The sequence below is a fragment of the Fusarium subglutinans genome, assembly GCF_013396075.1.
Source record: "Fusarium subglutinans strain NRRL 66333 chromosome Unknown NRRL66333_c0000333, whole genome shotgun sequence".
Classification (NCBI taxonomy): Eukaryota; Fungi; Ascomycota; class Sordariomycetes; order Hypocreales; family Nectriaceae; genus Fusarium; species Fusarium subglutinans.
The window spans coordinates 1-23404 of NW_023502396.1; the positions used below are offsets into that span (position 1 = coordinate 1).

Here is a 23404-nt window from a genome sequence, read left to right on the forward strand (position 1 = left end):
GTTAAAGATAAAATAAAAGGTCCCTTTAATAAGACCTTTTTAGTAAGCTTAAAAAGTAATAAGCTATAGCTATAAAGCTTACTTATTAAGTATATAGTAATATAAAGAAATAGGTAATTATATCTAGCTTTTAAGATAAGCAGATAGTCTTTAATATAAAAGCTTAATTTTCTAGATATAGCTACTAATAAAGTTATATATAGTATAAATAAATATAGTTAAAATTATATTAAGTTCCCTTAAAGAGGGTAGAGGTAGGGTATTAAACTTAAATTTTACAAGCTCTATATATATTTAGTTAGGTCCTTACTCGCACGGTGGCGTGGATATATGCATACCTCGCCTGTTTGACATAGTGGTTTTTGTCCCGAAAACAGATAAAACACTAGAAGCAATATAGGTGAGCAAGGTAAATGTAGAATATCTCATATTGTCAAATATTCTCGTGAGGGGCACAATATGCGCTGAGCTGTCTTTACAGACGTGCTGAATTACTCAATGATGAAAGTCTAGGCCGCCAGCAGATGGTGCCAAAGCGGTATTGCCATGCGTCGAGTACTATATACACTGTCCAAAACTCACTGTCGCGGAATATCACTAAGAAACTCCTAAATCGCCCCGCATTCAGGCCCATTGTTAAACCAATGGAAATAAGTCGCTTATAGGAGACGGTCCGAGCATTCGCCCGCTCTGAATGCAAGTCACGAAGAGGCGCCAATCCGCAAGCCAGGATATATATATACATATATACATCAGGCTGCCAAGACAATAGCTTCATGTGTATGGGCCTAAAAGGTTGTGCCTTGAGGAAGCTATTCCGTATCTTTAGGAGGCTCTTACCGCTTTTGGGCATAGTTTCACAGGACTGATTAATCTAAACTGTTAGGGAACCTTTCCTCGTGGCTTTTAACGACCGATTTCATGTCGACGTGCCGTGTCAATGGCAGGTAGGTCGCTGAAGGATGTTCAGAGCTTTCGGGTTATCTGAACGAAAACATATCTGGCGTAGACTACAAGCCTGCTTGCTCAAGCACTGTCTCATGCATGTTTAACCCCACCCGCCCGCCTCGTTGTCCCTTGACTGCGGGCGCTATGTTTTTAGCACAGTGTCATGTGCGCAGCACGTTATGGCCTTGCTTTACGGCTCCCGTAGTGGTTGGATGTGCTGTAAACGCTTCTTAGTGGACAGCGATGTAGCGAATGCTAGCCCTTTCAATCATTAATCAGCTGTGCCCCCTGTATATATCGCCCGCTCTCCCAGCACATTTGATTTGAGAAGTTACACTGCCGAGTTCTCCACCCAGCCAATAATTCCTCTCGAGCGACAGTATCGGTAAGCCCTAAAATGCACCCGTTGGAATTCTTCATTGACCTTACGATAGAAGAGTATTAGACCTCCATCATTTTGATTATGTCGGAAAGTACTGAAGCTAAGAAGCTGGCCCAGCGCGCATTGGAAGAACATGCACCATTGAAAGATGTTGAGCCTGACATTGTCTCCATCGATGGGCATCGCTTTCATATCAACTATGGAGTGCCACAAGAGGTTACGGACAAACTATATGCGCTCTTTGATCAGGATGACGTTAAGTACGAGGATATACCTGATGGCCTCAAGGCATATGAGGTGAAAGAAGATTCGAATGATGGCAATATAGAGGATCCTGGCAAGTAATTGTGTGATAAATGTTGTATTGGCTGTCAAAAACCCCGTTTGTCATCGTCCCTCAATTGGATCTCTAACTAGCCATATGGATGCTTTGCTATTCAGGAATCACAAACTTGTTGCACAATCGCTACGATACTTCCCATTGCAGCCCAGAACATATTACATAAAGTTGCGGCATTTTTAGCCCCTGTCTCATTCATCACCTGTGTTCTCAGCATAAAGCTTAACCTTATAGGCCACACTTGTCCCCAAGTTCCTTTCACCATCCTGCGCTAACCGTCAGGGTCTTACCGGCGGTTTAAAGCTCATGATACCACCTTACGCGTTTGAATTGCTGGTACTGGTGATGATAATTATCAGAGCTCCTTGTACGTGGGTGTTGGTTGCACTGTCATTGGTTCACTAAGTTCTCTCTGCTGATTTAAGCTCTCAGCCACTGGTTTAAAGAGGTCAAGGCTCCATGCTGTTGGTTCCATCGGAAGCTCGGCACAAGTATGTTGGTTAGACCCAACAACGCATACCGAGAGCGAACAGATGGCGATCATGAGTTACACTTGGAGAAGAAGGCTATTACCTCCACGGCTCTGATACAAAAAGCATCGCAATCTTCCAGAGTGATGTATCCCGACTTTTATTGCGTGAAGGAAAGGTCTGGGTTTTGTTGTGTGAAGCTATTTGAAGCAGGAGAATGTTCTTCCTATACAGACTTGGAGATAGTCCCTTTTGGACTTCACACTCTTTAATTGCAGTTTTTATTCTAACATAGTACTGAAATACGTTCAGTCTCGCCCGTGACTACAACCCTAGTCTCAATAGCTTGATTAAGTATCAGGAGGATAATAACTTCACTTATATGACGGTTCTCCTGATGGAATAGTAGTAGGTGTGGACATTGCCGTTCCCATCGTGACCAACAATTGAAAAAAGTCGACTCAAGTCCTCTGCATAAGTCTCAATCGCTGATAACATAATATTACTGGAAAACTATATGCTGGATATTGCAATATTAAGCCAGCGGCAGAGCTAATATCTGCGGGCAAGTTCTATTCGTCGCAAAAGATGACAGGGACGTGAGAATGATTTGATAGGCTCGGTAGGGGTTGTAATAATGCAGTTTTGAGGCGTGAGTTCATGTACATAAACTCACTCTCGTAGTTCTGCACGTGAGTGTTTCTGTTTATATTTATGCCTCCATACTTCATATGACGTGTTAAGTAAAATCTAAGATAGTTTTAAGATACATAGATTTATAAGCCGTGTCTGAGAAATAAACAATCTAACCGCTTCTCTTTGTGTTTATTTACAAATCAAGGATGTACTACGCCCCGGCATCATGTAATCAGATCATCCCCACCAGTTGCAACCTTGGTATGACCCTGACCTGACAACCAACACCCAACACCCAACGGCTCGGATAAATACCTTGAGCCCCCGTTATGAGACATTTCTGGCATTTTATCCTTCTTCTCCACTTCCAGAATTTCCACAACACTGACAAATTTTGATGATGCCATCAACATCGAGCTCATCACCCAAGGCGCCGTCCTCGGCGAAATCAACACCATCTCCGCAATTGATACCAGCTGATCATGAAGAAGTAAACAAAAGATACCCCAGTCTCAAGAATGGCAGTTGATGTAGTCTCAGAATGAGGCCGATTCGTCCCTTGGTTCGATCGCGTATGTTGAAAGTTCCATCGCATACCCCTAGAGCTAACAAGCTCCCCAGTGGAAGTTCTACAACTTCTGTGTCGGAAAGCATTTTAGAGTATCGTCGCATCCAAGGCCGTACATACCATGCTTCCAAGTTCGCAAACGACTATCTGTTTCCTAATGATGACCAGCAGCTGGAATCCATTGATATTACGTGCGTCCCCGCGATCCAGTTCATCTTGTGCTGCTGATCTTTTGATAGTCATCACTGGCTTACCCTCCTTTTGGATGGGAAACTCTTTCTTGCGCCAATCGAAAAAGATGTCCAGGTGAGGATCTGGCGTTTGTGTTTCACTTGATGCTGATAATTGTTATGTACCAGAATGTTCTGGATGTTGGAACTGGAAGCGGTACGTCGTCCTAAATTTCATGATGGATTTACTGACCGATCGTTAGGTATCTGGGCAATGTATGACTTCTGGATTATCGCCTCGTGATTATTTGTTAATGAGCCTACTCAGTGACATCGGCGACCAATACCCAAGTGCCAATGTCGTAGGCACCGATCTCTCACCTTGCCAGCCGAGCTGGGTCCCACCAAACGTGCGCTTCGAAATCGATGATGCTAACGAGGCGTGGACCTGGGAAAACGACCACTTCAATTTTATCCATATTCGTTATCTCTTCGGAGCCATTCCAGATTGGTATCATCTCTTTGCGGAAGCCTATCGATGCTGCAGCCCCGGGGGTTGGATCGAGTCAGCAGAGGCTGACGTTCGTATTCGAAGCGATGATGGCACTGCAGATTTGGAGCCAGTTTGGGAGACATGTAATAAAATGTATGAAGAGGGCGGTAAGGCCCTGGGTCGAGACTTCTTTGTTAGCGACCTTCAGGTTGAAGGGCTGAAGAAGGCTGGGTTTTCCAATCTTAAGATAGTCGATTACAAGGTACGATACACCGTCATCCAACAACTAGCTAACATCGATCCTGACATCTGTAATTCAGATCCCTATCGGAGGCTGGCCGAAGGACCCTGCAATGGCTGAGATTGGCCGCTTTGTTCAACAGACGTTGGAAAACGATCTCGAAGGTTCGTTCGCTGCTCTTTGTTTCAATGCAATCAGGACTGATTTATAGCGAAAGGATACTCATATCTCTTGTGGAACGAGGTTCTCCAGTGGCCAAAGGATGAATATCAACTGTTCCTTATGCAGATGCGGCAGGCCTTGCGTAATCGCAAGGTTCACAGTTATATCACCATGCGCTATGTGTATGGCCAGAAGCCTGAGTGAGGTTGCTTGCCCGGGCCCCAAAGGTCAGAGCGCGTTGATTGTTGGCACATGGAATTAGAAATATGAACACTCGATGTGGCCATTTATATCACCGTTTGTCGCGGCGCCTTTGGAGCTGAGGCTCTGGATCTACTCTCACTTTATGCTCTTCTATAAAGTGTCTTGCTCTGTCCTATAAGACTATAATATCTTGTTCCAACTTAAGCTGCCCTCATACGTATCACCTTGTCGCAATTCAGAATACACAATGGGTCAAATGCATTCTTCACCTATGCCATCGAGTCAGTATTACATCACCCTCGACAGCTCAGATCACTTACCGATCGCATCGCGTCGACAGTTTCTTTACCGAGCTCCTTCTACAAATAGTCCCTCTTCACAAGTACGACGTCATGTTCCCCCGTCGCTGTACCTTTCATCTCATTAGCTTTATCGACCATTCGGTGAACAACATCTTCCGCGATATGGTGCTTGTCCTCGGGGATTAGTAAAAGAGTATGGAAGTTCCCGTCGCCAACGCGCCCAACAATTGAGCCAAGTAAACCTGATTTCTCGATATCGGCTTTGGCAAACTCTATGATATCAGGAAGTCTGCTTAGAGGAACAGCTACATCAGTAGTCCATACTTTGTCAGTTGGTGACTTTCGCATGGCGAGCATGCTCCACAGTGCATTCTTCCTTGCCGACCATAATTCATTTCGTTCAGTCTCGTCGGACGCGAATGTGTATGCCGTACTGCCGTTTTGCTTCGTGATATTTCCAACTTGCTTGGCAAGGTGTTCCACCATGAAGTCATCGCTCCCTGTGAACTTGAAGAAGAGAGTTGGCTCTTCTTTCCACTTCAGCCTCGTCAAAGCAGAATCATTGATGCTTTTCATCTGTACTTCGTCAAGGATCTCAACAGCGGCAACTTGGATGCCATTGGACAGCACTTCTCGAACTGCCGAGGCTGCGTCTCGTAGCGTTGGAAATGTGCATACGGCTACGGCCTCACAGGGTGGCTTAACTGCCAGCTTCAGCGTAGCTTCGGTGACGAGGCCAAGGGTCCCCTCGCTGCCGACAAAGGTCCTTGTCAGGTCGTAGCCTGCGCTTGACTTTCTGGCACGTTGGCGAGTCTTGATGATTGCTCCATCCGCGAGTACGACGGTCAGTGATAGGACCCAGTCTTTCATAGTTCTGTATGCCGCTGCGTTTGTTCCAGAGCACCCTGTGCCACCCATTCCTCCAATCATGGCGCCCGGACCAGGGTCTGGGGGGAAGAACAGACCATGGGCTGCCAACTCCTCGTTGAGGTCCATCCAGCCAATCCCAGGCTGCACAACGCAGTCGAGATCATACTTGTTGAGCTCCAATATATTGCTCATTCGACCAAAGTCAATGCATATGCCCCGTAGATGAGGTATGTACTGGCCTTCGATCGACGTGCCTCCCGAGTACGGCGTGACTGGCAGCCGACGTCGGAAGCATACTTTCATAAGTTCTGAAACCTGTTCTGTAGTCTCAGGGTAGAGGATGACTTGTGACAAGATGGCTGACTCTTCAGTCCAGGCATACGACTGATAGTCGGAGCCAGAATGGGTAACGAGATCGCTACGTTCTGCTGAAACGTTCTCTGGACCTAAGATAGCGGCGAAATCTTTACAAGCACCTTGAATGTTTGATGTCGACAAGTCATGCTGAATCTCAGGAGTATCTATCAATGCTTGTGTCGATGATAAATGTGTCTTGGTTGGTTGGCTGCTAATACTGAGCGCTCCAGCCATGCCGACTCCTAATGCCACCAACCCCAGTATGTATACCCCTAGGTCAAGTTAGTTTCAGACCTATCGACGTGATGAAGGACTTGCCTCTGCTACTTGTTTGCCATTGCGATGATCTTGACAATGGTGCTTTTGGTGTGTTCGAAGCTGACCGAAAGAAACGGGCTGGCATTCGAGTCCAGGAAAGCGTTGGTCGAGACCCAATGTGTACTCGCCGTAGAGATTTGTGTATAGCCGACATAGAACCTTTGGTAAATCACAGCGAGTCTTGGAGAAAAAGAGAGGTAATTGAGGTCTAACAAACAAAGAACAAACTAATTGCAATCAATCATTATTTTAAATTCTCTTCTCCACCTTCTTGATTCCTCTCTCATCGGCTGTATAGTTTCCAAGTCACTCTCGGGGGACGGTACCATCGGCTATGGACTGCAGATCAGACTATCAGTATTCGGCTATGGACAAGCCCATTCCCAGTGGACTAATTTCCATTCTTGGAGTAGCAGAACAGACTATTGGTTCTAGCCAAATCATAGGTCCTCGGATCCCCCGCACCTCAAAACATCAATCACTCTTGATAGTATGCTAATATGGAGCTCTGGATCTCTAGCTAAGTATGAAGACGCTATATGCCAAAATTACGACGAAACCCCCTCGCAATATCCTTATTAATCTATAGGATCTGTACTTGCTATGCCTAAATTGGCTAGAAAGTATATCGCCTGGTACTGAAACGAGTCTGGATGGGAAACTCTATATCGTTACTTGACTGAACGCCCGAAAAGACACCGTTTGCCAGGTGTTGGCCAAAAGCCGCCTCCCTCGAATCCCGAACTTTGTTTAAATATAAAATTGGAGTCTTTAAAATTTGTCGCGTCATGTGTAGCCTGGCCAACTGATGCTGTAATTGTTGAGATCTTATCGGTGCCGTTCATTGTCTCTGTACCTGTGCCCCTGCCAGTCGTGTCGTCGCTATGTAGGTTTGGATCTAGTCTTTGCGTTTCTACCGCATCCAAAGGAGCTGGGCGGTTTAGAATATCTATGAAGAAGTTCCTGATCTACCGCACCAGGATATACACTGACTTAAACTGCTTGAGGGCCAGTAATCCGGCTTGGATCTTGATAAATATCTGATTGCTTTTAGGCGCCGATGTTTTGACTTCTACCGCCAAGGCCATCATCGCGGAGAAAAGAGCAGATACGCTGCATGCATGTCAGCTTCCTGTCACGAATATCATACTCGCCACTCACTATATCATAGGGAAATGCTCCGGCGTCCAGAAAAGGAGAGAGTTCTCTACCAGATTAAATATTTGGGCTGCTGCGTCAAGAAGCGGCTTGATCTCCTTTGATGCGTTACGATGCCTTTGCAGCCTCTGAGAGAGGTTTATCAAGTAGTAACTAACGAATCAGCTTTCGTATCTGACCAACAAAAGACTCCATACGTACTGGTAGCAGACTTTCAGTGTCAAACTTAAATGATGGTTACCGTTGGAGAAGCTCAAGCCCTGAGACGACTCATACCAGGCTTGTAGTGTCGACTGAACATCTCTGATGGCTTCATGGAGAACATGAGCTTCTTTACAGAGAGACAGACGCGACGGTGAGCAATGGGAGAAGTACAGTCGAGCCACTGTTCCGTTAGTATCTCACCCGGCCAACAATCATGCTTGGGGGAACGGAACATCTTACCAGCTTTACTCAACTTGACCTGCGATATAATATACTGGACAGTCTCGGGAGCTTCTTCCGTAAAGTCTCCCTGGATAAGTTCTTCCACATCATGATCTTCGTCGTTGATCACCATCGGTGTCCCGGTGGATATACCTAATATGTTAATTGAGGCTTTCTATCACGAGGGAGGTTCGTACTCACATAAAGACACCACCAGATGCGCTTCCACCGTGACCTCTCCTCAGGCAACATCCTGCTATTTCTTGTGCTCCTGTGATACCCAGTACACTGCGCGGATCGTATCGCTGCTGCAAGCCACCAGTGGCAATCGCGATAAGCCGTCGGACTTCCGAACCAGTTGTGAAGCAGGTACGACGACAGAATTTTATGTGTACGACTTGATTCTCGATCCGCATCAAACGCTGTGCTAGCTTTGTTGTACAGAGCGTTTTTAGCATCCCATCGAGTACTGTACCCCATGAGATGCAGTACCTCTGGGTCACAGTGCAACGATGCCACAAAGAGAACACTTCGGAGTCGGGTACCGGACATTGTCCCATCTTCGAGGGACGTGAGGAAGTACTTTCTGCTGAGAATTGGACAGAAGACATGGAATCTGTCGAAGTAGACCTTGATCAGACGATCTACTAAGTCTGGTGATGGGAGGTCCGAGAGGCTCGTCTTCTCACGAGGCAAGTATGGCCGACTGCAGACGCTCTCTCTTGTCGTGTCGCGGGTTACACTCTGAACAGTCTCGTTACACACGCCGATTGGGCGGTGAACACTGTTGTGACCGGGCGTGTAACCTCTCATGACATAAGAAGCGTACCAACTTTCACCGACAACGCTTGGTTGGACATTTGGACTCGCATGCTGATCAGACGAAGACCTTATGCTGGGCAATTCACTTGATTGTTGCATCGACCTGTTAGTCTGCTCTCTGTGTGCCGACGGATCTTCATTGTTGAGCCCCATAGATTCGTCGTCGTTGTTCGGGGCAAAGCTGGGGCTGTCTAAGTTGCGATGAGATTCAACTTCTGGTAATAGCGTGTATCTTCCATCGGGTCCTCTGCACGACGGAGATCAGTCCCACTCCAATGCATAATGCTAGGGTCCTACCTTCGACGCCTAGATTGGATGAGTGCACACTGCTCATCATGGCCACTCTTTTTGCAAGCTGAACACGGTACACCAATGACCGATCCATCACACTTTGTTCTTCGCCGATTGCAACGCTCACACGCCGTTCCTCTCTTCCTGCCATGGTTGGGCGTTCTCCTGGCTCGCTGTGAAGGACTTCCTTGATCCATTGCACCCAACTATGATGCGTAACTGCGCATAACACTTCAGAAACTACATCCCGCCTCTTCCCCGCCTGGTAAAATCCGGGACGTGCCACAACAGTGGGCCTGGAGTAAAGGATACAGCCTAGTTACCCCGCATATTCATCACGCTAAATCGATTCAAGCTTAAACGACCTGTTTGTTTGCGCAGAGATGATCGCGGGAATCACCATAGCCGATGGTCAGCCCCGTCATCGCTTATGGTTAGCCTTGTATATCCTCCATCCTTCACCTTTCCCTTCTCAAACTAGAAAGCTACCAAATGAGACGATATTGACCCAGAATACACGTCTATAAAAGTAACCCCAGACTTCCGCGGATTTGACACCAGCATGAGCTCATTTCTGCTCGCTCACCCTCGCAATGACCAACAACACGGCTCACCCAGAGATTTATATGACTCATGAGGAAAAACATGACCTAAAACAGATTGAAACTAAGGACAATGTCCAGTCAGCTCACGATGCGAAGTTCGAGAAGCGCGTTCTTCGCAAGATTGACACTCGACTCCTACCTATCCTCGGATGTCTTTACACAATCGCTCTCGTCGATCGCTCCAACGTCGCTGTCGCTCGCATCTCTGGCATGGACGAAGACCTCGACCTCGCCGTGGGTAACCGCGTGTCTATCGTCTTGATGGTCTTCTTCATCGGATACATCCTTTTTGAGATCCCCAGCAATGCCTTCATTCACAATCTTGGTGCAGCGAACTGGCTGGCCTTTCTAGCCTTCGCCTGGGGCTTGGTGTCGCTTGGCATCGGCTTTCTCAACAACTGGGCGGGACTTGCTGTGCTGAGAGCCCTTCTGGGTATTTTCGAGGCTGGTTTCTTCCCAGGTAGTCACCACTTGTCCCGACTTTGAGGTGGACAACATACTGATCGGTACTCAGGCTGTGTGTATCTTGTATCATCCTGGTATAAGCGCTATGAGGTACAAAAGAGGATGGCGGGCTTCTTCTTGACTGCTTCTGCGCTATCCGCTTTCGCCAACATCCTCGCATATGGCCTCATTCAGATCTCCAAGACACATCATTACAAAGGGTAAGTATTCTTCATCACCTCTATAGCTACTAATGCTGATAATCCCAGATGGCGGTGGATCTTCATCGTTGAAGGTGCCATCACAGTCGTCGCTGGCATCGGCTCATGGTTCATCATCGTCGACTTTCCCGACTCCGATAAAAACACATTCCTCACCCCCGAAGAACGCGCCTTCGTCAAAGAACGCCTAGCCCAAGATCGTGGCCCCGAAGAACGAGAGAAAGTTACTTTGAAGATCATTGGGCAGACAGCTGCTGACTGGAAGCCCTGGGCATATTCGCTTATGTACATGGCCGGTGCCGTTGGAGTCTATGCTTTTCTGTTCTTCCTACCTATTATCCTGCGAGGCGGCCTTGGGTACTCGCTTGAGCTTTCGTTTATTTTAAGTACCCCTCCAGCACTGTTTGCTGTCGTTGAAGCAATGAGCATCTCGTGGCTTGCTGATAAGACGAGACTGCGAGGTCCGTTCGTCATCTTTCAAGGCCTGATTGGCATCATTGGGCTATGCATGACTGGATTTCTCGATTCGCCAACACCTCGCTACATCGGCACATTTCTCGGTGTCGCTGGTGCTAACGGTCTGGTGGTGACGACCCTTGCATGGCAGGCCAACAATATTGTAGGTGATGCTAGACGTGCTGTATCCACTGGCTTCCTTATCAGCATGAGTGGTGTTGGTGGGATTTATTCCAGCATGGTGTTCCGTAAGTTGGTGACTCTTCGCATGACATATCACAGCTAACAGCAGTTGAGGTCAACAAGATGCACCAAACTACATTCCTGGACTCGTGGCTGTTATGGCTATTAACGTGGCTGCCGTTGTAGTCGCCGCGTTAACGATGCTTATGCTCCGTCATAATAACAGACAGGCTGATCAAGGGAAGTACCTATGCGAGGGCCAAGAAGGTTTCAGATATACTTTATAGAGCTCTTAATATTCTACTTGACCATTATGACTCAATGTAGCGACTCAACGCAGTCTTCGAAATGCTCTTCGTGACCCAAGTGACCATCATTAGAAACAACGTCTCTGTCGCCATTCAAGACCGCATGCCCGGTCTCCGGTGCTATCGCAAGGCTTCCGATGAGATTAAGAGCTTTTTGTAGCATTTCGCCCGCCAGAGCACAGTACCTTTTATCCTCGCTTTCCATGTGGCGCAAATTTTCCTGCTCTTGCTGATCAAGTTCGGTACGCCGCTTTGATATCTCTTCTTGGGCCTCGTCCAGCTGCATCTTTAGACATTGTTTGTTTTCCCTGAGCTCTGTAATTGTTGACTGAGTATCCAAGCGGAGTTTCGAGATAGTTTCTGTGCATATGTCGTCTCCTAGAGCTCTAGCAAGTTCTTCTGCATCTGCAAGAAAGCGTTGTAGTCCCGAGGAATCAGTACGGACACGATGAACAGCTGTATGTCTGATTTGTGCAATTGATTGCAGTAGTTCCTTTAGTGGTTTGCTGAACCCCTCCTGTTTCAGGTTTCCCTTTTGCCCCAGAAGCTCTGTCCACTGATTAAGCTCTGCTGCCTCGGGACAATCCCAGTCGCGCTTTTGCATGGTACTTTGGAGTTCTCTCATTCCGTACTGATAACATGCGAGTTCTAGGGTTTTCTGTAGCTTCTCCATAAGCACATGCTCTGTAGGAAACGGCAGATGAATTGAGAATAACGATGAACTGCCACTAATGTCACTTGCGGAGCTATTGATAGCGTCTGACCACTATCAATAAGTGTAAGTAACCGTCAATGGACAAGACGTACCATTTATTGCTGTGGGCTGCTCTTGTGGCTCGCGAGCATCCTGGGTATCATCTAGCTCTGGTTCTTTAATGCCGTTGAGCATAGCCTGCTCCGTTGTGGTCACTGCTCCTCCTAATTCCGTTCTGGGAGCACTCTGAGGCGTCGAAGGTTTAAAGAGATCTGGAAAGCGTTGGCAAGCAATCACTTTCGACTCATAAACCTTGTCCGAAAGAAGCTTCAATACTGCTTCAGATACAGCGTCGAAGCCGTGTTTATTCACTACTCGCAGCATCAAGGTCCCCGTTCGTGACTGATGATTAATCAACGCTCTGACGGCCCCACGATCTCGCATTTCAGCGTGTTGACCTGTGAAAATATCCTTTGTCGCTTCATATATCACCCCTTCGTTTAGTTGAGTGTCGATAACTGGAGCCATTTTGGATCGTCCAGAAAGTCGAACTTGTAGTCGTCAGTACAACAATTGATAGACAGAGTGAAGAGTGCAATTAGGTAAAGGCCTCAAAGTTGTTCGATTGGGAGAAGTATCGTATGTGTACAGGACGGTTAGGTTATTTCTAAATATACTGTCGAGATGAAGTGGGGAATTTGTCATGGTAGGCCTCCCAAGACTAGGAACGCCTGTTTGCGGAATGTCTAAGTCTCTACCACGTCATAGATGATGTAGGACGTCGGAGTATATAAACATTTCATAATCGGTTAGTCCTAATTCCGAAACCGATCACTTGGTTTCCGAAATCTTGTTTACAATGTCACCGAGGATTATCCTACGAATCATGACCTTGCGCTCTTAGCATGCCGCAGACAATTGGGACAGAGGTAGTCAGTAGGAAGATTGACATAAGCGTACTCAGTATTATTAAAGTGAACATTATTTCCCTGCATTATTATAGGCAAGCGACCTATTAGCCCCTACATAAAACAAACTTCTCTGATACAGGGTAAGACACAATATCGTCGGGGCCTGACTACCTTATATAATAGTCCGACCGCTTTTAGCCTTTGTACTAACAGTAGCCTACTTCGACTTATCTTCTATATCGACTTTTGCTTCCGTCGCCCATATCCGAGACGTGACATATAAATAATACTTAATCACTTTACACCGCAGAAGATGAAATACAGAGACTAAGCAAAGAAATAACGATATACGATACAGACGTTGGAATGAACACGCAATCTACGCCTCCACCGTTGGGGAAGCGCAACAAGACCGTCGCGTGAGTAGCTCTCACTTCATTGATCAATCCTACCTAGCCAACAGCAGTGAGTCAATCGCTAATGTATTAAACCTCCAAAGATGTGTTCAATGCCGAGAGCGAAAAGTTCGTTGCTCAGGAACGTGTCCCTGCGCGAATTGTACGCGTCGCTCAACAGACTGTGTGTTTGAGCAGGAAGATCGCAAGGTTGTCGTGTCAGAGAAGTAAGTGTCTGTTCCTACTCTTGCAAAAGTGGCTATGCTGAGACTGCTTGTAGCTTGCTCAATGCTTTGAAGCGAAAAGCAGAAGATTGGGATGAGGCGCAGAAACAAAAGAGGAACAAAAGCTCGGCGGATACCAGCACAAGTGAGAATCTTCTCTGTTTGACCTGAAATAATGCCTGACAAGCCTGCTGAAGATGCATTGGCTACTGAGCCTGACCAGAGAACGACTGTCGATGATGGCCTACCACATATGACTAATCCTCTACTGACGCCCTCGTCCAAGTATGTCGTAGACCATCAAGGCAGGAAACGTACGCTACACCGACATCCCGGCTAATTTCGATGACTAATTCTGCAAAGGGTTTCTTGGTCCCTCTTCTACATGGGCATATAGCCATAATGTGATGGGCATGATCAGAGACGTACCTTGATCTACACCGAATACTTTTTAATGCTAATGCAGTTCCAGTATGTCGGTCAGGAAATCTCCCCTGAAGTACCACTAAATCATGATGGTGTTGCTTTTAACATTGAGCTACCGAGTATGAAGCAGACTGATCTCGCTGTGAATATCGAAAGCCTGCCTTCTCTGAACTATGCCCTTTATCTCACCAACACGGTCAAGTTTCACATCGTCCAAACTTACCACCTATTTGACGAGCAAAAGTTCATGCCAGCCCTTCATTCACTATACAGCGATGGCCCACCGCCGGTGACCGCTGGAAACAGGATGTGGTATGTCCAGTACTTTCTCATCATGGCTCTGGGTAAAGGACTACTCACCCGTGGTATGTCAAAAGCTGGCTCACCGGGGAGTGAGTACTTCATGAAAGCCATGGAGCTATTCCCAGATACCTACGGACTATACATAGATCCAATTCTGTCGATCGAAGTATGCTGCGGGCTTGCCTTGTATCTCCAATCTGTTGATCACCGCAACAGCGCTTACGTCTACGTGAGTTACCTCCACCTTCCGATCACAGACCGTATTGACTGGTGTTATGTAGCTTGGAATGGGTCTTCGTATAGCACTCAGTCAAGGTCTACACCGTGACATTGCCAAAGAATCCTCTGACGACCCTGAAATAAGGCGATATCGCAATGCATGGTGGACACTCTACATCCTCGATCGCAAATTCTCATCCTTAATGGGCGCTCCAAGCTCTGTTCAGGATAGTGATATTTCCGTGCCAATCCCAGGAGATCAGACAACCCCTCGAAGATCAAGCTCACTTGAGATGCACATCAAGCTATCAAGGCTCAAGACCAAAGTCCTCAACAGTCCGTATTATTTAACGCGTAATAGTTGACTCGGAAGCTGACGGATTCATTAGCTATTTATGGTATGGATGGGAAATTAGATGTCTCGTTCCCGAAAAACACAATGTCTGTTTTGAGGGAACTTGCTGCACTCGGAGTTGAGCTAAACTCAGCGCCTGATCTGAAGCTGGACAACCAAAGCCCACTATCGCGCGTCTCTGCAACCCTGAACCTATGCTATCACCAGGAAAGTCACGTTATATAGCTTTTACTCCGCATGGGTTCCGACTAACAGCTAGACCAGTGCATCGTCCTTGCTACAAGGCCGCTTCTCATCTGTATTCTACGAGACAAGCTGGAAATGAGCAGACATGATACCAATGCCAACTGTGAGATTGCCGAGCCTGTCAAGGCATTGGTCAGGACCTGTTACGACTCGGCTCACAAATCACTCCGCATTCTGACTACACTCCAGTCACAGGACCTACTAGGTATATGCACATATAGCATACTGTTAGTGAAGACAATCTAACATTTTTAAGAGCTCTTTCTCCCCTTCGATCTCGACCACGCATTCTCGGCTGGATTCGTCCTGGCACTTATATCCGCTATCCAGCCCTTCCCAGATGCAGCCAGCGAGTCTTCTTTTGAGTTAACCCGAATTATTCTTGACGCTCTGATCGCTGGAGGAAATCTCCCTGCGCAATTTCGGCGCCAAGGACTTGAGCGCCTCCATGATATGTTGCACCTCATTGAACAGCGAGATATCATGCCTCGGCTCCAAGACGAAGAAATTGACCGCATTCCTGTTCTTGGGGAGCAGGGTATTTCGCCGAACGAAATACTCAATGTTGCCAGTTTACTAGATGGACGGACATACGAACTTTGGTGCTGATGTTGATGATGCCAATGGTTGGCTATGGGAAATCACTGCTTTTGAGGGTCTCCCTCACGTTTGAGCATGTCTGGCAGGAGTTGATATGATTGACAGAGTGTTTTTATTAATTGATCCTCTTTCTTGGTAAATACAGCCCAAGCGTAGCCACCGGAATAATTTGGAGATTCCTGTTGGCAGTTCTCATCTGCATAAGCATGGTCGCAGCCCCTCTATTCTTTACACTAGGGCGCGATTGACATGAGGACATGGTCACAACAGCCACCATACAACGCAGACTACCAAGCTAACTATGCTTACGTGTCTCTAATAAGGAATAAATACCTAAATAACACAAGTCTTGAAATAGCACAACTTTCCGGGCGATATTTTTTGCCTTGTGTATAAGAATTATTCTACCAATGGATGTAAAGTAAAGCTCGTTTCTTATATTTAAATCAACAGCTGTAACTCTTATGAACGGGTTAGGGCCTTGGAATACTGGAAGCCAAAGGATCCGCATTATTAGGCTCTTGTCTTCACAACAAAGCCATCAGTCTCGAAATGGCAAAGCCGACCGTCACTCTTATCCCATGGGATCCAAACTCGCCTCAGCATGTGAGGCGCATGGTTGAGCAGCGCATAGCCTGTGGCTGGCAAGCGTCGCTTATACCGACTGTATGGAAAGATGGACATATTAACGGGACGAAATGCGTTTACTGGATTGTTAGTCCTATATTACTCCACTCTAATGTATCTTCGTTCTAATTCTCTTTCAGATCTTTGCACAGGACGAACCACAGCGCGAGAAATACCTCCACATGCATATTGAGGCTTATCCCAAGGTAGTTCCGGTATGAGGAGTCAATCCGAACTTTTAACTCATGATTTGTAGGAGACAGAAGAAATCCTTGACTCAAGCGAGACGCTACTCGGAAAACCGCGAGTTCCCACCGACGCAAAATTCCATCCTGTTGGGCACGTCGCTCTCGACACCCATATCTCAGATTATGCAGAAAGAGCCGACCTGAACATTCCCAAATCTGGTACATACTGGGTCAAGAGTCTATATGTATCTTACACACTTCAAGGTCTAGGTATCGGCGGAGCTGCTATGAACATCGCTGAACGCATGGCCATCGAGGAGCCCCTCAACGCTAGGTATCTCCTGTTGGACACTGTGCACCACGAAGACCAGGCAGATGAGGAGTTTGCAGTTGCCAACTATGGAGGAGCTTTCAAGGTAAGCTCCTTGTCTTGAGGAACCACTTATGAGAAAGGCTAATTATTAATGCAGATTCCAACTCAGGCTTGGTATGAAAGGCGGGGTTATAGATTGATTGGTGCAGCCGAGAACGTGTACCAATATCCGGACGCGAATGGGAAAATTTGGCCTTGCAGGACAGTCTTCTTACAGAAAGATATACTTTAGAACAGGTTGATCCTTTGCCTGCTATATAGTTTGGGCATAGATGAGTGCGTATCACTTTATGTTCAAATGCCTTCTATGGTATAGACATTTTTCATTGTGGTAGATGGGAACTGTTGCGCTTACGAACAGGATAACGGCCCTCTTCCTCTACATGCCGCTAAGACACTCGTTTTCTTGATGGATGATCCCAGCGGCCAACGGTCACTACTCAAGTGGATATCTCTGACAGCCTTCTCATTCCGTTTTGGCACCCTCCAAGACCTCCTAGAGCAGCTATTAAACTACGCCGTCATGGGCCGCTACCGCCTGTCTCTTACGGCACCAGATCTTTTAAGACACGCTGCTCCTTACATCTGCGGGACTGACCGCGTTTGGGAGACTCGGCCCACTGTTCGGTTGGATTGAAAGACAGGCTGAGAATGTAATTGCAGTGTTCGTTTACTATCTTATGCGTCTGGATACAGAACCGTGTTTGCCAAGTGTTCTATTCCAGAGATTGTGAGAGAGAGAGGAACTCAAGGAAGCGTTGGCGGACCCTGGGGTATTGGCTGCGAGAGCAGTGGAAAGGCTGATAAAGCCTTTGACAGTTCTACAGTAACTCGGTCGGAGTAGATGAGTGTGTCTACCTCTAATGGGTAGCGGAAAGCCAAACTACAGGAAGGGCATGTTTCCATGGGGATCATCGGGAGTTGGGCCTATATTCATTTAGTGTTAACAGTTCAATGGAGTGTCCTGTATTTTGGTATACCATGGGCCTCTCTGTAATATGCTGCCATATATGTTGAATATGAAGTCATCCTTCAGTCTAGGAGAACTCAACTTCATCACATCTGCCATTCGTTACACTGGAGCCCAGTTTATACTTTATGGGGATCGAATATGCCAACCAACAGACAATAACCAACCCTACGTAGATCGCTGGCTGAATGTGTTAAAGAGGGAGTTAACAAGATGCTACTAAGTGGCGCTCACTGCCCATAATCCGTAAGGGAATAGTCTTCATACGGTAAGCCATAGCGATAATGCTACCGCCAGCTATGATTATTCTAATTTATATAGCAATAACCTTGAGTAAGAATCCTAAGGCTTAAATAAAATTCTACAATGTTATTATAAATTAGACTTATTTGTCAAGATTGTCTAAAGCTTAGATTAGGAGCATTTACATGGTAACTGTTGACTCGGATAGCGCATCAAGCCTGCCAATTAGTACCTAGACAAGTGACTAGGAGTGAACATTTACTTCACGGCGTAGAGAATAATCTATCATCGAGAAAGGGCTTTGGCATTCATCTAACTACAGGCTTGCACTCCGCGATCCAGGCCACGGCATCGCATACCAATCCCTGGACTTTATCATCGCCTTACACTGCCCTGACATACGGATGAGCTGTTTCATTGTGTTAGCCAACTGTGTCAAATTGCGTAACGGGACAGAGACGTATTCAAACTCACATTATGTATGGCGACAGTGACAGGTTTCGCAACGGAGAACGTAAGAAGTTCCCTGATTAAAATTGGACCCTGGTGCCTCAATGTAGCACCCAAATTCTTTGCTGCAATGGCGGCATCTAGAATTGCTCTTCAGCAGTGCGATGAGGGCTTGGAACTTTGCCAGCATAAGCTCATTGGTTTCTTGTTGCGTGTCTCTTGCGGATTTGTACGAATTCATCAGCCCATAAGCATCACTCAATTCTACCTCGAGCTTTTGAATCCGTTTACCACAAGCCTCGATTATTCCAATAGCGAGGCTGTTTTCAAGGTCGAGCGTTGGAAGGCGTTGCGATGCGGTGAGTTCTTCGACACAGTTGGCCATTGCGGAGGCGATGATGGATTCGAGATCCGTCTCCCTGTTGGAGACAGACATCTCCTGGATCACGGTGGGAAAGATCCGGAAGTCCTGATCAATCTCGAAAATGGTGCCAATCTTGGTAGTGGATAGTTTGACCAACTTCTCGATCTTGTAGTAGTCGGCGATTGCGTTAACGCGTAGGTGGAAGAGGATATCCTCGGTAGTCCTCTCACGCTCAGGTCCAGACGCCTCAGAGTCTTCCGACATGCTGTCCCCCTGACTGTCATGGATCTCGGCTTCCTCGTTCTTTACATCGTCGTCGGACTGGAGAGGCATCTGGAGCTTGTCGGTTCTTGGGTCGTAGTCTCCAGTGTAAAGGAAGGTGACCATGCTCCGAACGGCGGTGACATCGAACTCGTTGACGGCGACCACCTTCGATGTTGTTTCCTGGTCAAAGAATTAGTGAAAGCGGGTGGATGAGGCCTCTGGGGCGCACCTTGAAGCCGCCGAGAAGCGCAGCCTTGATGACAGGCGACTGGGGGCAGACAACCACCTGGTGAAGCTTGAAGTCGTGATCGTTGCAAGTGAGGCTGAAGTCACTGAACTCTCCAGACACTACCGACTTCAAGAGAAAAGAGTAAGGTTGAGGCCGCATCGTCGCGAGCCTTGGGTTCGATTGATGAGGCTTGGTGGTGAGGTGTGAAGGTGAAAAGATGGGGTGAGGACTTTGTTGACGTTTTGGAGGAGAAGAAAAGAAGGAAGCAGACCGCACGGCGGTGAATGATGTCATAATAACGCTGCAGCCTTCTCTTCTGTTTGCTTTTTGATAAACGCGCTGTATGTATGTCGGTCGCTTGCAGTGCCTGGCAGTGCTTGCTCAAATGTGCGCACCCCCAAACACCAAGTTAATTCAAGAAATTGCCACCTGTTTCATAAAGATGATTGTTACAAAACTGCACAGTCCGTCCTCTCTCAGTGTCAAAAGTTACTGAAATTCACTAAAGACTCCTCTAAGAAGTGCCGTCGCATCCAAACGTGGTCGGTTCACGGCGAAGTGAATGTGACAACTCCTCTTTCGTGTTACACCACCTTCTTGCTTGTAACACACAGAACAAAAAAGGACTTGGCCGCAAGGCCATGCTTGTGCTCACGTATACACTTCCCATGCAGAAGACCTGCTTGCTCTATGCCTGCCGCATCTGCTTAGTTCATACAAAAGCTCGCAAAGGAACGAGGAAACCGCTAGGTGTGAAATGATTGTTCGTGGAATCGACTCAACAGCAGAAGGATTACTACAAGCTCAAAGCAGCCTTGCTTCCTGTAGTTATACGATTTAACTAGTATCTAGTAAATCAATCCACTATGAAATATGAAAGCATGGACGATTAGCAACTTGACAGCCATTCGTCGGCCCTTGTTCACGACGTCAGCTGACTTCAACTCACAGATATCCATGACCCTCCAACCACGAACGAACATCGGAGATGTCACGTTCAGCCCATGACCTCCGATTCTCCATGTACTCCAAGTTCTGGTCAATCACAATCTTCTCTTCGCGCGCGCCAAAGAATGCTCTCACGTCCTCAATTTGATCTTTAGTATGCAGCCCCTCCAGAGCAGTTCCAAGGAACAGAGCCGCGATGTCCATCGGAACCTCCTTCTCAACCCTCTCCCAATTCTGCTTAGTCCACTCCCAAAGCTCAACCGCCCCGTGAGCAGTATTGCCTGCCACCCAAGTGAGGGAGAACATCTAATCCCCCGTTAGCTTCACCTTTATCTGTGTATATGTACATCAACCTACGTCGTCGTTGTTGACAGTGTCGGTCAGCAGGTGGCTAAGAACCCATTTCATAAGCTCAGCATTGGGTGCCCGTCCGAGACACTGCAAGGCAAGATACTGTTCGTCCTCATTGGAAGAACTCTTCCAGAGCTCAACGAGACCTTGGAGCTCTTTGAGACCGCCATGGGCTGCGACTATTCCAAAGACTGCTCGTCGTAGGGATCCTGGGATTGCATTCTCATCGCCAGCCATGCGTTCCGCAAAGAGTTCCTTTGCCGCTGAGACGATACTGCACGAAGACTGTCAGTTGCTTATAAAGCTGAAAGGACACTGAACTTACCTGGAGTATCCTGCGAGGCCCGCGCCGCTGAACATTGATGCCTTGAACGCGACGAGGCTGTCGTCATCGTCTTTCGAGATTGTCCACCCAAGTTCCTCAGACTTGGGACCGATTACGTCCCTGGTCAGCTTTCGAAGGGCCTCATTCAGCTCAGGCCCGTGAAACTTGTAGACAGACTGGATGGATCTGAGATTGCGGTGGACCATCTCCCAAACGTAGAATGAGTTTAGTTTAGCGAACTTGATGTTGAGGTCAAGCAGTTCGCTGGTCCTATTCACTCCCGCGGCAACCAAAGCTTCCAGGTCGCACGATAATCCGATGCAGTCGCGCACGCTGAGATTTCCCTTTGACGCCTCCTCGAGTAGACGAGTGAGTAGTTCGTGTGAATAAGAGGTTCGGAAGAAGCTCCCATGGTCCGCGTTGACTTTGAATAGACTGTCAGAGGGGGGAAGAACCAGCTCCCTTGTGTTCATGTCAACTGTTTCAACGCCGTGTCTTTGCCGAATTACAATCTTGAGTGGATAGATTGTATCAGATGCCGCATTCTCTTCCGTTGCCACACCACTGGCCACGAAGCGTTGCTGGAAGAGTCGAACACCTGCTACATTGCCACTCTCGTCAAGACGCTCAGACACTCGAACGACTGGGAAACCAGCCTCCTTGGTCCAGACACTCATGCTCGCTGCCACAGGTTCGCCGGTCACATCCTCCCAGACCTTCCAAAGGCAACTCGACTCGGTTAACTGGAACTCATGACGTCTGAGATACAGCTTCGCGCCGTCGAAGAATTTGGTGTCGCCCAGATTGTTTAGAAGCATTCTAAGGATACACGAGCCCTTCTCAAAAAGGATCTCGTCATCGATCTGCTCCGTATCGACGATTGCATGATTGCTGGTAAAAGAGTCTTGGTTGAGCACGTCCTGTAGGGTATTGGCGACGTAGGAATCCCAGAAATGCCAGCTTGGAAACATCTTGTCTGCAGCGTACCACGACATCAATGTAGCGAAACCTTCCTTGATCCACAGGGCTCTATCCAGGTTACCGAACCACATGTAGGAGATCTCACGGAGGATTGCCACTGCGACTTCCTGCTTCTTCGCTAGAGTAGAGTCTTCTCGGTCGAGCAAAAAGTATGTAGTCTTGAAGATGATTGCTCCCCAATTCTCCATCACGCCCGTGTAGAATTCTGGAACGCCGATCAAATCGAGCTTTGGGACCGGGTATGGTAGGTCGAAGCAGTCTTCGAAGAGCTGAAGTCCTTTGGCTGCGACATCGACTGCAAAGGTAGCCTGCTCTTCAGTGCCGAGAGGGCAAAAGACAGACAAGGGGATCCTGCTGTTGGTGCATTTCACCTCGGCCAGGGGTCCGGCTACTAGACAGAGATGCTTTGACAGTCAGGCCACGCGTTTGGCATTTTGTGGGGTGGCACTCACCCATGTCGGCATCGAAACGCTCTTTCGAAAGGCTACAATCTTCTTGGAAGAATGCTCCAAGGTCACAGTGGTTTCCACAGGCATATTCGAAACAGTGACAAAAGACTTGTCTACCACGACGGAAAGGGTGAACTCGGCTTTCGTGAGAGGTCCGCCAAAATATGGAAAGACCTATGAGGAGTCAGTCATCGTCGCAGAGTAATGCCCCTAGCTCCAGTGACTCTTACCTCTCTCGCGTATGTCGGTGGTTGCGCTGTGGTCGCAATGCAATACTTCGCACCATCGTGTGTCTCATAGCTCGCCTGGTAGAGCCCAGTCGAATCCCTGCGAAACTTGCCGGTGTAAGAAAGGATGATTTTGAGTTCAGTCTGGTCCCCAGCGGGGATCTCTTCGGGCAGTCCGATTGTCAAAGTCTCACGTGCTTCGTTATAGCTTTGCCATCGCAGCGTGTTAATGAATGTTGATTGTGGTAGCGTTCCCGATTTGGACGTACCTCAGTGTTTCCACGACGTCCCAGGACTCATTCTCGAACTTGACGCGTGCTTCGTTTATCTTGATTGACTTGCAATGCAGTTCAAGATATGAACAGGTCTCAAGTACGGCGCAGCTGTGAGTAAGAGTTTGTTAGCACTTCAGAAGCACACAACGCGCCGATGTTTCCTGGAGCGCCTCACGTGATTTTGACGCGGCCTTCAAATTCCTCACTGTCGAAATTAGGATCGAGCCTGATCTCGTATGCGATAGGCTTGACACTGGTTGGCAAGAGGATGCGCTCTTTCTTCTCCATGATGAGGCTCGAGGAGTAGTTAAATCTGGAGTGAATCGGAAAAGCTGGCCACCGGCGCCAGCAGATAGATAAAGTGATCGAAAAAGGGTCACAGCGTTTTGAGA

The 23404-nt window shown here is 47.4% G+C and overlaps 10 protein-coding genes across 10 annotated transcripts; 5 read left to right on the top strand and 5 right to left on the bottom strand.

Annotated features, from left to right (window-relative positions):
• Nucleotides 1–1411: 1411 nt before the first annotated feature.
• On the top strand, nt 1412–1675 carry FSUBG_13346 (uncharacterized protein; the record flags this gene model as incomplete). Its single annotated transcript, XM_036678227.1, has 1 exon — nt 1412–1675. One exon carries the CDS (start codon nt 1412–1414, stop codon nt 1673–1675), a length of 264 nt encoding a protein of 87 aa, XP_036531174.1.
• Nucleotides 1676–3317: 1642 nt separating this feature from the next.
• On the top strand, nt 3318–4614 carry FSUBG_13347 (demethylmenaquinone methyltransferase; the record flags this gene model as incomplete). The annotated part of the gene is made up of 7 exons (XM_036678228.1): nt 3318–3535; nt 3584–3650; nt 3704–3731; nt 3778–3790; nt 3843–4269; nt 4328–4412; nt 4460–4614. 7 exons carry the CDS (start codon nt 3318–3320, stop codon nt 4612–4614), a joined length of 993 nt encoding a protein of 330 aa, XP_036531175.1.
• Nucleotides 4615–4973: 359 nt separating this feature from the next.
• On the bottom strand, nt 4974–6377 carry FSUBG_13348 (d-lactate dehydrogenase (cytochrome); the record flags this gene model as incomplete). The annotated part of the gene is made up of 1 exon (XM_036678229.1): nt 4974–6377. One exon carries the CDS (start codon nt 6375–6377, stop codon nt 4974–4976), a length of 1404 nt encoding a protein of 467 aa, XP_036531176.1.
• A 1495-nt stretch (nt 6378–7872) lies between these two features.
• On the bottom strand, nt 7873–9201 carry FSUBG_13349 (cutinase transcription factor 1 beta; the record flags this gene model as incomplete). The annotated part of the gene is made up of 3 exons (XM_036678230.1): nt 7873–8198; nt 8243–9112; nt 9165–9201. The coding sequence occupies 3 exons, from the start codon at nt 9199–9201 to the stop codon at nt 7873–7875; spliced, it is 1233 nt and encodes a 410-aa protein (XP_036531177.1).
• A 550-nt stretch (nt 9202–9751) lies between these two features.
• On the top strand, nt 9752–11170 carry FSUBG_13350 (tartrate transporter; the record flags this gene model as incomplete). The annotated part of the gene is made up of 3 exons (XM_036678232.1): nt 9752–10223; nt 10278–10428; nt 10477–11170. 3 exons carry the CDS (start codon nt 9752–9754, stop codon nt 11168–11170), a joined length of 1317 nt encoding a protein of 438 aa, XP_036531178.1.
• Nucleotides 11171–11385: 215 nt separating this feature from the next.
• Nucleotides 11386–12597, bottom strand: FSUBG_13351 (uncharacterized protein; the record flags this gene model as incomplete). Its single annotated transcript, XM_036678233.1, has 2 exons — nt 11386–12134; nt 12183–12597. The coding sequence occupies 2 exons, from the start codon at nt 12595–12597 to the stop codon at nt 11386–11388; spliced, it is 1164 nt and encodes a 387-aa protein (XP_036531179.1).
• Nucleotides 12598–13346: 749 nt separating this feature from the next.
• On the top strand, nt 13347–15757 carry FSUBG_13352 (transcriptional regulatory; the record flags this gene model as incomplete). The annotated part of the gene is made up of 10 exons (XM_036678234.1): nt 13347–13399; nt 13480–13602; nt 13656–13744; nt 13797–13913; nt 13963–14024; nt 14072–14557; nt 14610–14883; nt 14937–15118; nt 15167–15353; nt 15405–15757. The coding sequence occupies 10 exons, from the start codon at nt 13347–13349 to the stop codon at nt 15755–15757; spliced, it is 1926 nt and encodes a 641-aa protein (XP_036531180.1).
• A 543-nt stretch (nt 15758–16300) lies between these two features.
• Nucleotides 16301–17573, top strand: FSUBG_13353 (uncharacterized protein; the record flags this gene model as incomplete). The annotated part of the gene is made up of 4 exons (XM_036678235.1): nt 16301–16462; nt 16516–16590; nt 16632–16979; nt 17253–17573. 4 exons carry the CDS (start codon nt 16301–16303, stop codon nt 17571–17573), a joined length of 906 nt encoding a protein of 301 aa, XP_036531181.1.
• Nucleotides 17574–17819: 246 nt separating this feature from the next.
• On the bottom strand, nt 17820–19615 carry FSUBG_13354 (speckle-type POZ; the record flags this gene model as incomplete). Its single annotated transcript, XM_036678236.1, has 6 exons — nt 17820–17863; nt 18141–18203; nt 18552–18558; nt 18624–18739; nt 18891–19407; nt 19457–19615. 6 exons carry the CDS (start codon nt 19613–19615, stop codon nt 17820–17822), a joined length of 906 nt encoding a protein of 301 aa, XP_036531182.1.
• Nucleotides 19616–20401: 786 nt separating this feature from the next.
• On the bottom strand, nt 20402–23300 carry FSUBG_13355 (aminopeptidase 2; the record flags this gene model as incomplete). Its single annotated transcript, XM_036678237.1, has 7 exons — nt 20402–20710; nt 20762–21029; nt 21081–22465; nt 22514–22684; nt 22741–22945; nt 23007–23120; nt 23188–23300. 7 exons carry the CDS (start codon nt 23298–23300, stop codon nt 20402–20404), a joined length of 2565 nt encoding a protein of 854 aa, XP_036531183.1.
• Nucleotides 23301–23404: the final 104 nt, after the last annotated feature.